The sequence below is a fragment of the Baudoinia panamericana genome (genome assembly GCF_000338955.1).
Source record: "Baudoinia panamericana UAMH 10762 unplaced genomic scaffold BAUCOscaffold_5, whole genome shotgun sequence".
NCBI classification, from domain to species: Eukaryota; Fungi; Ascomycota; class Dothideomycetes; order Mycosphaerellales; family Teratosphaeriaceae; genus Baudoinia; species Baudoinia panamericana.
The window spans coordinates 1060635-1075937 of record NW_006911261.1 but is presented as its reverse complement, the minus strand read 5'-3'; the positions used below and the strand labels follow the sequence as shown (position 1 = coordinate 1075937).

The window sequence follows — 15303 nt, the reverse complement described above, 5'->3', positions numbered from 1 at the left end:
ACGCTTTCGATTTCCACATGCATCGCTTAGCGCACCTACGCAGTATCGAGGCTGACGCAACAATCACTTACGATACTCTCACAGCAAATGAAGACCGACCTACAACAGGATTGTATAACGTTCAACCACACGAGAGCAGTGGTGACAGCCCGACAGTTATCTCTTGCGCTGGCGAAGATACGGGGAGTAGAGGAACTTTCTGGGCGTCAACTGCGAGCAGGTGCTGGAATCACTGCAAAACCTGTCAGTATTCAGGTGTTACTGGGCCGGCGCTGGCGGCATGGACCTGGAATGCCCTTCAAACGCCTCGTATAGGCACCTTGCTCCCTTTAGAAGGCCGGGCAATGCTTGGCGGTGATGGGTAAGCGGTGAAAATGCAACGGTCGAGTAACAGCGTCGAATGATTCTGTTACCAACGAAGAAACGACGGATAGTTTGAGACGGCTGTATGCATGCAGAAAATGCGTGTTTGGAGCTCGTTGCGGCGGCAAGGAAAACCACATTCTCGGCTATTGCTTCGCGTGCGCTTCCCTGAAGACTTGCACCAGCGTGCCAGCTTCTTGGTCGTCTCGCAATCGTTGCGATAAGAAGCCCTTCAGATCAGTCCAGAACTCCTCACTTGCCAGAATCTGATGGGCAGTGTTTGCCTGCGCTTCCGGCTTAGCCTCCGCCTCGGCCTGAGCCTTTTCGCTTGAAGGTGCAGGCGTCTTCTCATCCACGTCCATCTTGTCAACAGCGGGCGGTTCGGCGGTGGAAGGAGCTACAGGCTCGCTCTTCTCAACTGCTGGCGTCGTCGCCGCGGTTGGGGTTGCGGCGCCGGCACCCATGATCATCACGCTCAGCTCCACTGTTTCGCCAGCCACACCAAGTTCCTGCAGAGTCTTCAGATCCGCGGCGGGCTTCTTGTTGAGCAGGAGCTTGATCTTGTCCTGCGGTTGACTGCTCTGCTGCGCATATTGAGTCTTAATGTCGTGGATTGTGCTCTGTAGGGTCAGATCGGCTAGCGTAACAGTCTCACCGCCGCGCATAGGTTTCAGCGTCGCCGTCACGGTCTTCTGCTTCGCCTCTTGCGTCGCAGCTGGTACAGTCTTGCGTGGGAACGGATGGGTTGGACGCGGGAGGGTGTACTGGCGAAGGTGAGCATTACGATATCAATGCGCAATCTTGATGTTCGACATACCGGCGACTGCGCAGGATACTTCCTCGGATCGCTGACATGATCGGCGGGTAGTTTGATAGGCTTCTTGTCGAGGGTTGCCAGGAACGATTTGGCAAAAGTGACTTCGGACATTGTGGCTATTTGGAAGCCGGCGTACAGCGAATCGCCTTCGGTGAAATACGCCAGTTTGGTGTGGCGAGAAGGCTAGTTAGTATGAGCAATTGCACACGGCTTGGCAAGTTACTGTGCGCGAGTTCGTTGTGTTCGAAGAAGAATACGTCGTCCATACAATTCGAACCTCACTGGAAATGAAAGCGGAAGCAGAGAGCTTGGGCCAACAGAGTGACGCAGTATTTGCGGGGCGGAAGCTGCCGAAGAGCATCGAAGTGAATATGAGTTTCCCAAGCTTTTGGGATGTTTGCGCCTACTATTGTATATACTGCTTTTTCTTCCCAGCAACGACATGCGCATGGGTCGGTGTTCAGGATGAGCAGCAGGGCAAGCTGATGGTAGCGGGGTCACAACTTGCTCAATAACCAGTCATGTCAACCCTTTACAACCTCGAACCACAACCGACGGCCAAGGTCATACTCAAGACGACATCTGGCGACATCCTCCTCGAACTATTCGCCAAGCAGACACCCTTAGCAAGCCGGAACTTCCTTCAACACTGCCTCGATGGCTACTATGACAACACCATCTTCCACCGCTTGGTGCCGGGGTTCATCATCCAAGGCGGGGATCCCACTGGAACAGGCTCGGGCGGGATCTCCGCGCTCAACGATGGCGCAGGCTTCGGAGATGAGTTCCACAGCAGACTCAAGTTCAACCGGAGAGGATTGTTGGGTATGGCGAAAGATGTAGGTGGTGCTGGAGGTGGTAGCGATGCCTACGGTAGCCAGTTCTTCTTGACTTTGGACAAGACGCCGGAGTTGCAGGGTGTATGTACGATGTTTGGGCGCGTGGAAGGCGAGACGATTTTCAACTTGGTCAAGATGGCGGTTTCGGAGCTGGTGGAAGGCTCTGAGCGGCCTTTGTACCCGACCAAGGTCACTGGTACGGAAGTTCTGATTAACCCATTCCAAGACATGGTTGCAAGAGTAAAGCAGGCGCCGAGGGTCAGGGAGGAAGCGGCCGGCGGAAAGGTGGAAGGCAAGAAGAGGAAGAAGCCGGTAGGGAAGAATGTGTTGAGCTTCGGCGGACAGGAAGGTGAGGATGGATTGGAGGCTCCGGTCGTGAAGCGAGTCAAGGCGAACCCGAAGATGGTGTCGGTCGGACAGGAAACGCCAGAGAAGATGAACAATACCAAGCTTCCTGCCGCGCCCGATCGCGAAAGTAACCAGCGAAGACGGGATGAAGAGGTACCATTCATGCCGGGGGTAGACGAAGAGGCCCAGGCGAAAGCGTCATCGAGGAAGGCACCACCGGAGCGTCTCATGGACGATGACGATGAGGATGAGAATGAGGATGTCGAAGAGCAGCCCAACACCAAAACGCTCGATCGGACCAACGCAGAAATAGCAGCTTTGAAGGTAAGCATGAAGCGCACAGTCAACGCCGCACCGAAGGAGAAAGAGCGACCGAAGAACGCGTTCGAAGCGATGATACCGTCCACGAGCACGCGTGGGCGCAAACGTGGCAAGCTGGCAGACGAGAAGGGTGCAATAGATCTGTTCAAAGCGTTCAAGCAGCGCCTTGAAGAACTCCCTCCGGATGAGGCCACATCAAAAGCCACAAACGGCACGCACGGTTCAGCGAGAGAGGGGACAGCAACGAATGGCCACTCGGCTGCACCAACCACCACCACGGAATCTATGGACGAGGAAGCAGAGTTGTGCGATCTGCACTTCATCGCCAACTGTCAGTCTTGCAAGTCGTGGGAGACGGAGAAGCCGGATGGTGAAGCGGAGGAGGATGGAGATGACGACCCTGGTTGGATGAGCCATGCCCTGTCCTTCGCCAAGGACACGTTAGGTAAGGACCTGGAATGGAAGAGGAAGATGGAGGAGATCGAGGTCATTGACCCGCTCGAGCGTGCGAGAGGCTTCAAGGAGGAGAGGTGGAAGGGCAAGCAGGCGGTTGATGGTGATGGTGACAGGCCTAGGAAGAAGCAGTAACCATACTGTCTCCGCTTTATTGAGACTTTTCGGCTGCGCCAGATATCCTCGCTCTTGTACAAGGCGTTATCGTTCAATGCTGCAATTGGTTGTCAGTGTTCCATTCGCCGCTCATCAAGGTTGTTGGTCGCGACGTACATCCACATCCTCCCAAGCCCGCCCATGCACCTTCTCCAGTTCTTCCATGGTCATGACCTTGCCTGTAGTGACTGTGCAAAGACTAGTCAGCGCACTGACCTCTCACAAACGAACTTCTCACCAGCGAAAGGGGTTTTTGCTACTCACAATACCCAGCATGTATCTTCGCATCAATCTCCACCCTCGAATCCTCCGGGATGAGCTCCTCAGGAATCGGCACACGCTCCAAGATAGGAATGCCCTGCTCAACGATAGCATCGTGCTTCATATCACTCATACTCAACATTCGGTCGACCTTCTGAATCCCTAGCCAGTGCAGAATATCCGGCATCAAAGCTTGAAACCGCATATCCTTCACGCCCGCAATATTCTCCGTCCGCTTGAAGTACTCACTCGCCTTATCCGACCCACGCTTGCGGGCGTTGTAGACAAGATACTTGGTCACCTCACCTAGCGCGCGACCTTCTTTGCGGAAGTAGATGACTACGCCTGATCCACCGGCTTGCGCGCATTTGACCGCTTCTTCGATGCCGAAGATAAGGTAGGGACGACAGGTGCAGATGTCCGAGCCGAAGACGTCGGAGCCGTTGCATTCGTCGTGGACACGTAGAGCGAGCTTGACGTTAGGATCGGACATCTTGGCCGGGTCGCCGAAGCAGTAGACTGTAAGGCCACCGATGGGTGGGAGGAAGACCTTGATATCATTGCGCGTGATGAGTTCGGGGTATGAGCCGCCGGTATGTTCGAACAGTGAGCGTCGTAAGGTCCCTTCGTCGATGCCGAAGCGAGCTGCCACACCGGGGAGGTACCAGACAGGTTCAACGGCAAACTTGGTTACATTCAGCTCGCCTGTTGCGTTGAGGCAGATCTTGCCATCGGGTACCAGTCGGCCTTGGCGGACACTGTCTTCCAATTCGGGAATCTTCATGTGAGCGCGGGTCACGGCGATAGTGGGTCTGATTTCGACACCTTCGTTGTCTATAATGTCTTTGTACAGCCAAGGGGCGAGGTGACCGAGAGGATCCATGGCGACGATCTTCTTGGGGTCGGACCAGGATGGAAAGGGTCCGATGGTGACGGCGGGCTCGGTGTTGGTGAAGTCGGGCTTATGATCGGTGTTGATCTGCTGGGAGGCGACGGCTAAGGCGTAGTAGATGCTGTAGCTGCCGCCGTGAGCGCCGACAGCGTTCCTTCGACGGATCGTACTGGAACTGCGGGAGACCACGACTGGACCACGTTTGCGGAGATCTGCGCTCCCCCAATCAAGAGGCACGGGATCAACGCCAGCTTGCCCCGGATGGGTGGTGAGGATGATCTTGGACGTGGCTATACTCGTCCGTCGAGCCGGGGGCGATGCGGAAGTTGCATGGCGAGCGTCAGGATTCGTGCCGTAACCATCTATCGAACTCTCCCGTAGCCGTGGCGGTATCCTGGGACTGCCCGGCATTGCAGAGATCCTTGGGCTTGGAAGCATGACATCGTGGGCGATGCCGTCCTGCGACTGCCTGACGCCGGCCAGTACATTGACGCGGCCATTGATGGCTTCCACGGTGGATGCAAGTTGCACTTGGTCTTGCTTGAGTGATCGCACAGACTGCAAGATCTCTTGTAGCAGGCTCGCCGTGTCCGGATGGTCACCGTTGGTTTGAGGCATGTTGCCTCTCTTTTGATTACTTACCGATGAGGAGCCTATAAAGGTTAGCCAGCCATTGATCCCAGCATCTACCGCTTAGAGAATTTGCTCGCAAACATTGATCGGTTTGATGTTGTTGATGAAGCCTCACCAAAGATCGACAGGCACTCGTACTGAACCAAATGAACGAGTGTCTCATCAACAACCATTGTTGAATGCCTTTGGACGCCCCACCATTACCCATGTGCCCCTCGCCCTATCAGCGGCCGAGCGCACGTGTTGACTGCGTTGCCCCAGATCGCCCAGTAGCGCAGCCACAAGAGCTTGAATTACTACAGGTGCGGCTGCGCCGCCGACGCTTTCCCTCACTTCCATCTGCAGCTACTCGACCTTGACTTTGCGACCCGCGGTCCTTAGACTTCTGACCATCGCAACAGATAACAATAACCACAACCACAACCACATCAGCATGGTGTGTCCTGGCATCTGAGTGATAGACTTGAGCTCCTGTACTAACACAGCTTCAGGGTAAACGCAAGAAGAGCTCGCGCAAGCCAACAGGTCCGAAGAAGGTATGAAGGGATATCTGCCGCAGCGAGTGGGCGCAGACTGACAGATAACAGCGCGAACCGCTGGCCACCAGCTTCAAGTGTGTCTTCTGTAGCAATGAGACATCCGTGACTGTAGCCATCGACAAGAAGACACACATCGGCACGCTCAACTGCCGCGCATGCGGCCAGAATTACCAGTCCGTTAGCGACATGAAGGGTATCTCCACGCCATTCCCACCGAACATCAGAATGTTACTCACGAGATGTCAGCACTCATGGCACCAGTAGACGTCTACTACGAATGGATCGACGCCTGCGAGGAAGTCGCCAAGGACACAGCCGCCGCCGACAACCCTGCCATGCCGCCATCATCAATGCCGCGTGCGCAGCGCGCAGCAGGTGTCAGGAACGGTGCCGCGCCCGGCGAGAAGATGACCGAAGAAGATGCGCGGTTCATCGACGATACCGACGATGTGGACGCTGAGGCAGAATATGCTGATGATTGAGCGCAACACTCAGGAAGTCCGGTTCATCACCGTTGAAGACCAGCATGCACAGCACTAGTCACGAGTATGACCTTACTCGCGACATACATTCTTGGAGCACCGAGCGCATTCTGAGTATCATGCTGGAAGCCGCCCTCGAGGAGGAGGTAGAAATAGCCAGAGAACAGGGCTTCAAGAGGGTGCAGGACCTGCGCCAAAACCTTCGATACATGCGAGGGCAGATCGAGCGAGAGGCTTTACGTGGTGCCCAGAAAGGTTTGCGTCGGATCAGACGAGGTCTGAGACACACTCAAGGCTTGGAGTAGGAAGTGAGTGGGTGGTGGCAGTATTGCTTACGGAGGAAAGCTCGAAAGGAGAAGCCATCATCGGCGTAGCATTTTTGGTACTCTCATACGATAAACAGTCTGACGTCTTTCTAACAATCTCCTCTCTCTAGATCTTGAAGTCCAGCACGAACGGCAGCCTTGTGGTGGCAGTGATTGTCAAGACCACGCCAAGCCGAACAGCATGTGACCGGTGGTAAGCTGGTGCCCAATTCGTCTTTGACTTCACACGTTGTCATCAATACCCCCTCCGCGGGCAATGATGTTTCCTCTTCAGTAATACGATCGCTTCACTGGCAGCGATGTTTCTTCGTCCCCGCGCACAGCGGGTTCGTGCTCTATTTATATTGCTGCCTTCGCTCTCTCCTTCCTCCGGACGTAGCTGTAGCCATCCATCGCCACCACGGCACCTTGAGCAAGCGCAAGCGTTTCGGGATTCTTGACATACCAACCGTGATCTGCTCCAGCCCTAAGGACCCACCGCCATCATAGCACCTCGAGCAGCCGCAAGTGCTCGGGGGAATCCAGCATCCCAGTTTCATACTCCTTCGGCCACAATCACCCATCGCGACCACAGCACCTCTAGCAAGCGCAAACATCTTAGGATACCTGCCCTGCCCGCCTTCGCCATGTCTTCTCACGGAATGAATGTTCCCCAGTTCTATCCAACCCGCGCCCACTGGTCCGTCACGAACACCTTGGGCCGCGACACCGCCTTCCGGAACATGGACCGCCTTGCCGAGCTGGAAGAGGAAGGTAAGCGATGCGTGTGATCGATCCCCAACGCGAGTGTCGGAGCCGTAGCTAATGCTCCCACCCATGGCATGCACAGGTCTTTGTGAGCTGTCGGAGGCGCAACGCGCCGAAAGGCTCTACCGCGTGGCCAAGAAGGATGGCTGGACGATGTATTTGTGCTGGATCTGGCATCAACCGGAGGTGGGCCATTCCCCAAGCGATGGTAGAGGGCATAGCTGACTCCTTCTACCCTTGGGTATTTTAGGACATTGCTCTGGAATGGGATCGTGCGGATGTGATGCCTGTCAAGGTAAGCAGCGCTGGCGATGTTGCCTGATCCCCTTCGCGGCTGTCTTGACACGGCTGACCCTCCTACCCATGACATCAGGACTCAGACGACCGTCAAGCCGCGAACGCGGAAGCGAGTGAGGCGTGGACCGAAGGCCGCATGAACGCGACGTTCGGGATGTGGGATTGGAAGAAGGGCGTGCGTGGTGCGGAAGAGAAGAAGAGGAACGGTGTGGCGGACGATGTGTACGTGGGGCCGAGGAACGAGAGAGATGCGTGCTGTGAGGAGCAGATGTGTGAGCGGAAGGGGAGCTCTTGGCGGAAGAGGAGTGGTGGGAGTGGTGGGAGCGGTGGAGAGGGCAGGCGCAGGAGGCCGAGTTTGTTCGCGTGGCTGTGGTCGTTATTCGCGGAACGCTTTCGGAGGAAGAACAGGGCGGCGACGAGCGAGGATGTTCAGATGCGGGAACCCTGCATGTCGGGGGCACTGTAGAGCGGTCGCTCTGTGATTGGCTTCCCGTCCGTTGAAAGTAACGGCGAGTCCTTGTTCGAAGATGATAGCTAATCACTAGAATGTAATCAGTGCCGCCGACAACGCCATGCTCGTCAAACAATCCCAATCCCCTCCATTAATTGCATTGGTGTATATCAAGCTCGTAAGATGCGGCGTCCTAGAACCTCGGCCGTCCACTCGTCTCTTTGATCGTATCATCGCGGTGTCAGGATCGTCGTTGTTTCTCTGTTCGTAATCCCTTGGCCGGAGACTCGGACGTGCCCTGCCTTGAGCTCTTCCAGCGTGGCGCTATGCGGCGCAGGCTGGGAGCGAAAATGCTGCATCGGGGTGTGCCGCCCCATTTGCGCCTGGCCGAACGACCAGCTTCCGTACGTTATTAGCAATGTTGATCTCGGTCGTCTATGCCAGCGCTTGGTTCGTGTGTGCTGCTCAACGCCGGTCTACCGGCGACCTACTCATTCGGGAGCTGTGCTTCGGCGTTACAGAAAGGCATTCCTCGCACTCCGTAACGACCACGCACTGCGAGCTCCTCACATCATCGTGCACTTCGAATTACCATCCTTGGACTGTCCAGCCTCTTGGCCCTTCTCAATCTCCGCGATCATGCCCTCGAACGCTTTCGACACATTCTCATTATACCGCGCGCTTGCTTCCACGAAGCCACAGCCCAGCTCCTCCGCAAGCTTCTTGCCGTCAGCGGTCGAGACCTGCCGTTGCTCCGGCCGCAGATCGGACTTGTTAGCGACGAGCATGATCGGAACGGTGTCTGCGCCCTACGCAAACAACGTGTCAGCAGCTCCGCCCTCTCCTCCTTAACGGGAGTTCATGCATACGAGGTGATTCAAAATCTTATCTCGAATGATCCGGCACATCTCAAAGCTCTGCTTGCTCGCCACGCTGTAGACAATCATATACCCGTGTATACCGATAAAGTGCTTGTTGTTGAGGATGGTGTACTCGTCCTGCCCCGCGGTATCGATGATCTCGACCGCAAAGTCCTGGGTGCGGTAGCGGATCACCTTGCTGAAGGTGTTCTCAATGGTGGGGTAGTAGGAGTCGACGAAGTGACCGTCGACGTACTGAACTGTTAGTGAGGACTTGCCTGCGCGTGAGGCTGTAAGCATGCTTGCGAAACGAGGGCCTGTCGCAAGGTAGTGGAATGCCTACCGACTGAACGACTGCCTACGATGGCCATCTTGCGCTGTTTCTGCTGCGGCGCCATGGCGACTGACTTCGATCTCGAGTCTTTGATGGTATATTGCGGCATGCGCGCAAGTGAGTGACGGCGCAGCTCTGGAGGGTGTGGAATGCGCGAGCTCGACCGCCTGTGCAGCCTGGCAGAGATGAGTGGTTGGTCCTGCTCTATTCCCTTCCCGCTCACTGCCCTTTCGGTCCAAGATCTACCTCTTTGTACAACGGTCGGCTCGGCTCCGCGAGACACTTGATGCTGCTGCTGCTGCTGCTGCTGCCGTCGTCAACCGCTCGCGATACCAACGGCTACGTATCGACCAGAGCTACTAAACGAGAGACACCAAGGGAAACACAGAATGAATCAACTACTTCACCTGTAGTCAGCACTTAACACTTTTCCCGTTCCAAGGGACGGTCAAGCGGGAAATCTTCGCTTGGGTTTGGAGCTTGCAGGAGGAAGCTCTGGGCGGGCGAGCTGTGCAAGGGTCATGATTCGTGCGAGCGGAGCGCGCGATGACTACGAGAAACTCTATAGGGCATGCGCTAGAGCTGTGAGAGATCCATTTGGCAGTCTGGGAGCATGGCGGTGGCACCGGTGGTAGGGTTGACATGTGACAGGTAGTAGGTACTTTCGCAGCTACAGCAGCTATCTGCCACACAGTAAAGCTGGATGTCATGCATCGTTCCATTCCGCATCGCCAGATCTGAGCCATAAGGCAAAGGTTTGGCGATGTCCTGTCTATAACAGCTGATCGTTGTTCGGTGGAGCCGGATTGTGGAGCAACATCATCTCTCCCTTAGTCGAGATCCATATCGTCCGTCTCCTCCACCTCGCCACACTCTCCGGCCCACGGCGCCGCGCCAGCATCGACACACGTCACGTACGACAGGGCAGTTTTTGCCTCATACTGCAACTTCGACGCCAACAGCGGCGCCACTATTGCCTTTGCCTTGTCCTTGAGAACCTTCAGGTTGGCCCGTATCGTGTCCGCCTCGGCCTTGAAGCCGTTTTGCTTGCACTTAGAGATGAGCTCTTCGACTGGAAGATAGGCGTCGCCGCCTTCGCCGATAAGGTGGTAAAGGCCCGCAGTCGTCAAACACATAGCCGGAGAGCCGTCGAGAGAAACATTGTGCTCGCAGAAGAGAGTGTCTCGGACCGTGGCGAGATCAGCACCATTCTCAATAGCTCGCAGGGCATCAATATGCTCCGCTATCCAGTCGCGCCAAAGATTGACAACGTTGTAGATGTCGGTCTTGTAGAATGGACTGACCATCTGCTCACGCAGTGGCTGCTTGTTGTCAGATTGCTTGCCTTTTCCAGAGTGTGCCGACACTTTTATGGTCGTAAGTAGAAGCTGCTGGTCCACCTCGTAGCGATGGTACCGAAGATCACGACTCATCATCGCAATCTGGTCAACGATGGAGGCCGCCACTCCGTCCAGCTCCACGCTCGGGTACTGTCCGACCAGGTGCACGAAGGCTTCCTTGTAAACTAGTTCGCTCTCGAGCTTAACCGCAAGCACTAGCCACCGTTTCGGTTGCACAGCGATGGCGCCGAACAGAGTCCGTTGAGTCATCCAGTCGTTGGTCAGCAGCTTGAATGCAGACGCCGCGGCAAGCATCACACCGTAATGCTCCGCTACGGCAACAACCCGCTCAATGCGAGCCAATGCAATCTTGGCATCTGACGGTAAACCGCATGAGCGAGCGCTGATGTCCGGCATCAATCGAACGATGCGCAGGAAGCTGTCGTAAGCCTTGACCCAGTCGCTGTGTTTCACGGTGTCGGCCTCGCTGCAGACGGGTCGGGGCCGAACATCTTCACCGTCCTCGACCTTGATCATCAAGTCTTTGTTGTCGGGGAAGAGTGTAGGTAGGTGTTCTGGCGGTGCGCTCGGTGCTAGCGTATCTAAGGCTTTCGGAACGAGCACAGGCATTGACCGATCTTTGCTCTTCTCCAGTACAACAAGGAAATGCACACCGTCGATCGCCTCGCCCGTCTTGCTGGTTGGTCGACCACGGAGATACTCAGCCAGAGCAGGGACTTGCAGAAGAAGCGATTTTGTGCTAAGTCGTACAGTCTTGGCCAAATCTTTGGTGTCGAAGACCACGAGAAGATCGCCCTTGCTGGTCTGTTTCGCCACTGCTAATGCCTTCTCTAGCAATGTCGGTCCTTTGGGTCCGTCTTCGAGGTTGTGCGACGGTTCGGCCAATGTGATGTTTGCTGGTGCCCTCTCTACCATCTCTCGTTGCTTGAACTCTTCTAGCTTTTTCTCCAAGATCACGCGGGGGTCAGACGGATCAGACCGAGGTTGCTCGAGGTTGAGCGGACTGTCCGCACGTTCCAGTTGCGGTGAGTTGTCCCGGCTGTCTGCGCTCCCGTTTACTCCGTCCTCATTTGTCTGGTGCCCACCTTGGCGCTCCATGCCTGTCTCTGCGACACCGTCCGCCACCTCGCTCTCGCAATGCATAGTGTTTGAGTCCGTTGAGAGACTGCTACCTCCGTCGGACGCAGCGATGCCGGTCACGGAAGATTGGAATGGTATGGCAGACCAAGGAAGGTCCGCAACTGCTTCCAGAGGCGTATTGACCTCTTCGAACTCGGTGAGCTCTGAGAAAGCCGGACTAGCTGACTCTTGCGCCATTGGCCGCAGCTGACGCGGATCTTGTCTCACAGATGGCTGCGTTGACGTTGTGTCAGCCAATGTCGCCCACGGAAGGCAGAAGTCAAGCTTTGAACGGGTCCAGGTACTGAAGCTTGGATGTCCCAACGTCAAATAAGGAGCTCCATTGTCGTCAGCCACAACGAAGCGAAGACGGCGACAGTTATACGCCACCTTCTTACAATTAGTAAGTGAAGGTCCGCCGTCGTCAGTTATTGTTGCCGAGATCGCAGAGAGATGATTTACTGCTTGGTGGTGCAAGTGTAGAGAATCTCTACTCAAAACCTTAAGAGATGTCAGTTTTGGTTCACTGCACACGCAAAACGTTACAAGACTCGCTCACCTGATCTCATAGCTTCCAGCTCTCGTCATATACCGCACCCACTTCACACTACTGTAATTATTCTTCTCAAACACCTTCAAATAGCGCACCAACAGGCCACTGCTAGTGAACATCAACAGGCTGAATTGCATGCTCAACGGCGGCCTAGACCAAGTTCTCTGATTCGTCATGGCGCTCAACTCCGCCTCTGCACTCAGCACAAACTCCGACTGTCCAGTGAAGCGTGCAATCTTCCAGATAATGGCGTTCTCGCTCGGCTCGTACTTGGCTTTCCCTTGCGATGTCCGGTGCGTGGTATTGGCCGTGTTGAGCGGTGTCGGTATCTTGACCACGACGTTCGTGGCGAACAGCTTGCTACCGTAGTTCGCACGGATGGCGATGCTGTACTCAACCTTGCCCTTGCCGACCTCATTGACAATGCACTGGACTTTGAACGGCAAGTTGACGTTCTCCGTGGCGCGGTAGGTCATGAGCTGGAAGCTGCCATCGGGCGGGATGAAGGAGATTGTGCGGTCGTTGCTGAAGGATGACAGCTTGACGCATTGGTGTAGCGAGACGTCTTCGAGCGTGACGGAGCCGGCGGCGGCTTTGCTGGCTTTGTTGCCACCCAGATTGCCGATCGCACCGCCGAGACTGACGTCTGCGCCGTTCTCGCCCAATGTGAGACGGTCGTTGAGGCCGAACTTGCATTCTGGTGTGCCGGAAAGGTAGGCTCGCATTTCGATCGCGCCGTTGACGTCCGCACGGAGTACAGTTCCCGAAGCGGAGACGAGAAGATTGACGTCCTCGATCACGTCCACAAACGCCTCGTTCTTGCGATATTTGATGTTGTCCCTGCGCCAGCTTAGCGCACCCGTAGCTTGCATCGTGATCTTGCTGCTGTCCTCCATTGCTCGTTCGCTTCTGACGCCTTCAGTGGTGATATACATCTTCAACGTCTCCGTCTCGGTGTTCTGCGGGTACCCAAAGTCCAGGATCTCGTCGAGCAGCTCGTACACCATGACGAAGTTGCTCTTCACGGCTTCCTCATCGAAGCGGCCAAAGTAGCTCTTTCCCAGGCTAACGAGCTTGTACAAGAATTCGAAGACGAGAGCACTGTTGACGTTGCCTTTTGACACGCCAACAACGTAGATGTTGTCATTGCGGATGTGGCTGAACGTTGTACTACCGAGCGTGAGGATGGGCGATCGAATCTGGGCGTTGGAGATGACTTGGATGCGGAAGACGTCGGCGAGTCGAGGTCGCATGTCCTGACGGAAGGCTCGCATGATGAGCAGTTCGCCCTATAGCGGCTTCGTTAGCGATCAATTGCGCGGCGCATGCGTTCGCTGGTATATGCCTTCTGATTGAACAGCACTATCTCGCAAGGTTAGCGGACATGTCGGTCTGTGTATTGTTATAGTAATCCGGTACATACAGATACCCGACAGCATCTTGTTGTTTCGCGTCCGGAGACGACTTGATACGCGGAGAAGTGCTCCTCTGCTATAGTCTCTTAGTCAATTGTTGTCGAGTTCATCGTGGAGTGCGGTTCATGCCTTCGAGCCTGGAGCCAATCAGAGACCGTCGTAGGGAGCGCAATCCCAAGTAACCGGCAGACAGATAGAAGATGGACAACAGTAAGCCGGCTAGATTAGATGCCAGGCATGCCACATAACCTGAAGGCGATACCACATGGCTTGTGGATCTGGGCTCTCACCACCACACATATCGCATCTGGAGCAAGCCATTACAGCAGCATGACCTGGACTGTCTGACTTTGTCATGGATCGATCGAACTCGCCTTGACCCATCAAGACTGATCGTCATCAAGGGCGATGATGAAGGTCTCTAATGTTTCTCGAACTTCTGAGAGCCTAACCTTGATACGTAACATACTCCTAAACCATGGCGCATATCCAACTGCGGGACTAGGGACTTTGTACCGTAGGAGTTTGTGCCGTAACGGCAACGGACGTCTTGCCTTCGTAAACAATCCTCCAAAGCTAAATTGCTTCTCAACCCATGCCTCAACGCCACGACAGGCCACCCGCCACTCCCTCCACCCCCTCGCCGAAAGCAGTCCCTCCCGCGCCTGGGTCTCAGCCCGCGAAGACGACCTCTTCACCAAAGCCACCGAAATCGCCAAAGAAGTCGCCCACGGCAACTCCCACACCGTCCACGGCATCCTCATCCTCCACCGACAAGCCGGCCCGCTGGAGCCACAAACAATCGACAAAACCCGCCTCGTCTCAGACTTCGGCCTGCAACGCCGCGACCTCCGCAAAATCGACAGCACCTCCGACGACTTACCAGACATGTTCGTGCGCCACTGCGCCATCGTCGCGAACCTCTCCGCCGTCCGCGCCATAATCCAAGCCGACCGCGTCCTCCTCCTTGTCGACAACACCTCTTGGCATGCCGGCTCGGCGAAAAGCCAATACCTCCTCCGCCTCGCCACCCAACTCCAAACGGCGCAAAGCATCGACAAATCCTCCCCACCCGTCCCCTACGAGCTCTTCGCCCTCGAAGCCATCCTGCACAAAGTCCTCGCCCAATTCGAAGCAGAAGTGCAACTGCAACGGGCCGCCGTCGACGAAGTCCTGCACACCGTGCAAGAAACCTCGAAAGCTCAGATCGAATCCTTCGATTTCCGCAGTTTTGCCGCCAAATCGCAGGAGCTGGCCGAGCTGTCCCAACGGGCAAGACTGACGGCTGACGCGATCAAGGAGGTGTTGGATCACGATGAGGATCTCGCTGCCATGTACCTGACCGACGCCAAAGCCGGGCGGCCTCACGAGGTGCAGGATCATGAGAGTGTGGAGTTGTTGTTGGAGAGTTACTTCCAGCTTTTCGACGATGTCGTCCAACGGACCGCAAGACTGGCGTACGTGGTTTCCAACAACGAGGCGACGGCGAAATCGTTGCTGGATGTCCGCAGGAATCAGATCATGTTGCTGGATATTCGCATCAATCTGGCCATGCTTGCTCTGGCCGCCGCTACGCTGGGTGCAGGGTTGTACGGCATGAACTTGCAGAATGGGTTGGAGGAGTGGGATTGGGGCTTCCCCGTCATCACGTCCTTTTGCGTGGGGTCTTCGGTGCTGATTTATGCGGTGGGGAGAAGGCGGATACAGAAGCTGAATCTGCTGCGGATGCGTATGCG

The 15303-nt window shown here is 55.7% G+C and overlaps 9 protein-coding genes across 9 annotated transcripts; 4 read left to right on the top strand and 5 right to left on the bottom strand.

Moving 5' to 3' along the window:
• Nucleotides 1–151: 151 nt before the first annotated feature.
• On the bottom strand, nt 152–1444 carry BAUCODRAFT_33139 (uncharacterized protein). The gene is made up of 2 exons (XM_007677068.1): nt 1181–1444; nt 152–1127 (listed from the first exon to the last, which is right to left on the bottom strand). The coding sequence occupies exons 1-2, from the start codon at nt 1289–1291 to the stop codon at nt 510–512; spliced, it is 729 nt and encodes a 242-aa protein (XP_007675258.1). The 5' UTR covers nt 1292–1444; the 3' UTR covers nt 152–509.
• Nucleotides 1445–1704: 260 nt separating this feature from the next.
• On the top strand, nt 1705–3216 carry BAUCODRAFT_52192 (uncharacterized protein; the record flags this gene model as incomplete). The annotated part of the gene is made up of 1 exon (XM_007677172.1): nt 1705–3216. A coding segment is annotated over one exon (1512 nt), but the record flags the coding sequence as incomplete, so codon positions are not given.
• A 96-nt stretch (nt 3217–3312) lies between these two features.
• BAUCODRAFT_451845 (uncharacterized protein) lies at nt 3313–5165 on the bottom strand. The gene is made up of 3 exons (XM_007677621.1): nt 3562–5165; nt 3415–3485; nt 3313–3355 (listed from the first exon to the last, which is right to left on the bottom strand). Exons 1-3 carry the CDS (start codon nt 5066–5068, stop codon nt 3350–3352), a joined length of 1584 nt encoding a protein of 527 aa, XP_007675811.1. The 5' UTR covers nt 5069–5165; the 3' UTR covers nt 3313–3349.
• A 224-nt stretch (nt 5166–5389) lies between these two features.
• On the top strand, nt 5390–6566 carry BAUCODRAFT_33135 (uncharacterized protein; the record flags this gene model as incomplete). Its single annotated transcript, XM_007677067.1, has 4 exons — nt 5390–5519; nt 5575–5619; nt 5671–5815; nt 5869–6566. Coding segments are annotated over exons 1-4 (425 nt in total), but the record flags the coding sequence as incomplete, so codon positions are not given.
• Nucleotides 6567–7056: 490 nt separating this feature from the next.
• Nucleotides 7057–7975, top strand: BAUCODRAFT_23714 (uncharacterized protein; the record flags this gene model as incomplete). The annotated part of the gene is made up of 5 exons (XM_007676947.1): nt 7057–7183; nt 7260–7363; nt 7428–7472; nt 7551–7731; nt 7758–7975. The coding sequence occupies 5 exons, from the start codon at nt 7057–7059 to the stop codon at nt 7973–7975; spliced, it is 675 nt and encodes a 224-aa protein (XP_007675137.1).
• A 255-nt stretch (nt 7976–8230) lies between these two features.
• Nucleotides 8231–9365, bottom strand: BAUCODRAFT_33134 (uncharacterized protein). The gene is made up of 3 exons (XM_007677066.1): nt 9129–9365; nt 8795–9063; nt 8231–8734 (listed from the first exon to the last, which is right to left on the bottom strand). Exons 1-3 carry the CDS (start codon nt 9181–9183, stop codon nt 8492–8494), a joined length of 567 nt encoding a protein of 188 aa, XP_007675256.1. The 5' UTR covers nt 9184–9365; the 3' UTR covers nt 8231–8491.
• A 584-nt stretch (nt 9366–9949) lies between these two features.
• BAUCODRAFT_121872 (uncharacterized protein) lies at nt 9950–11797 on the bottom strand (the record flags this gene model as incomplete). Its single annotated transcript, XM_007677620.1, has 1 exon — nt 9950–11797. One exon carries the CDS (start codon nt 11795–11797, stop codon nt 9950–9952), a length of 1848 nt encoding a protein of 615 aa, XP_007675810.1.
• Nucleotides 11798–11945: 148 nt separating this feature from the next.
• Nucleotides 11946–13731, bottom strand: BAUCODRAFT_451702 (uncharacterized protein). Its single transcript, XM_007677619.1, has 3 exons — nt 13576–13731; nt 12159–13514; nt 11946–12100 (listed from the first exon to the last, which is right to left on the bottom strand). The coding sequence occupies exons 2-3, from the start codon at nt 13424–13426 to the stop codon at nt 12094–12096; spliced, it is 1275 nt and encodes a 424-aa protein (XP_007675809.1). The 5' UTR covers nt 13427–13514; nt 13576–13731; the 3' UTR covers nt 11946–12093.
• Nucleotides 13732–14374: 643 nt separating this feature from the next.
• BAUCODRAFT_54873 (uncharacterized protein) lies at nt 14375–15295 on the top strand (the record flags this gene model as incomplete). Its single annotated transcript, XM_007677186.1, has 1 exon — nt 14375–15295. A coding segment is annotated over one exon (921 nt), but the record flags the coding sequence as incomplete, so codon positions are not given.
• Nucleotides 15296–15303: the final 8 nt, after the last annotated feature.

What these genes read in the sequence shown, in the direction of transcription:
- BAUCODRAFT_33139 (XM_007677068.1), bottom strand. Translation starts at nt 1,291, where the DNA reads ATGTCCGAAGTCACTTTTGCCAAATCGTTCCTGGCAACCCTCGACAAG. An exon ending in AGTATCCTGCGCAGTCGCCG is followed by an intron (nt 1,128 to 1,180) that starts GTATGTCGAACA and finishes CACCTTCGCCAG; the next exon opens with TACACCCTCCCGCGTCCAAC.
- BAUCODRAFT_451845 (XM_007677621.1), bottom strand. Translation starts at nt 5,068, where the DNA reads ATGCCTCAAACCAACGGTGACCATCCGGACACGGCGAGCCTGCTACAA. An exon ending in GAAGATACATGCTGGGTATT is followed by an intron (nt 3,486 to 3,561) that starts GTGAGTAGCAAA and finishes GTCTTTGCACAG; the next exon opens with TCACTACAGGCAAGGTCATG.
- BAUCODRAFT_33134 (XM_007677066.1), bottom strand. Translation starts at nt 9,183, where the DNA reads ATGGCGCCGCAGCAGAAACAGCGCAAGATGGCCATCGTAGGCAGTCGT. An exon ending in CGTAGGCAGTCGTTCAGTCG is followed by an intron (nt 9,064 to 9,128) that starts GTAGGCATTCCA and finishes CCTCACGCGCAG; the next exon opens with GCAAGTCCTCACTAACAGTT. An exon ending in ATAAGATTTTGAATCACCTC is followed by an intron (nt 8,735 to 8,794) that starts GTATGCATGAAC and finishes TTGTTTGCGTAG; the next exon opens with GGCGCAGACACCGTTCCGAT.
- BAUCODRAFT_451702 (XM_007677619.1), bottom strand. Translation starts at nt 13,426, where the DNA reads ATGCGAGCCTTCCGTCAGGACATGCGACCTCGACTCGCCGACGTCTTC.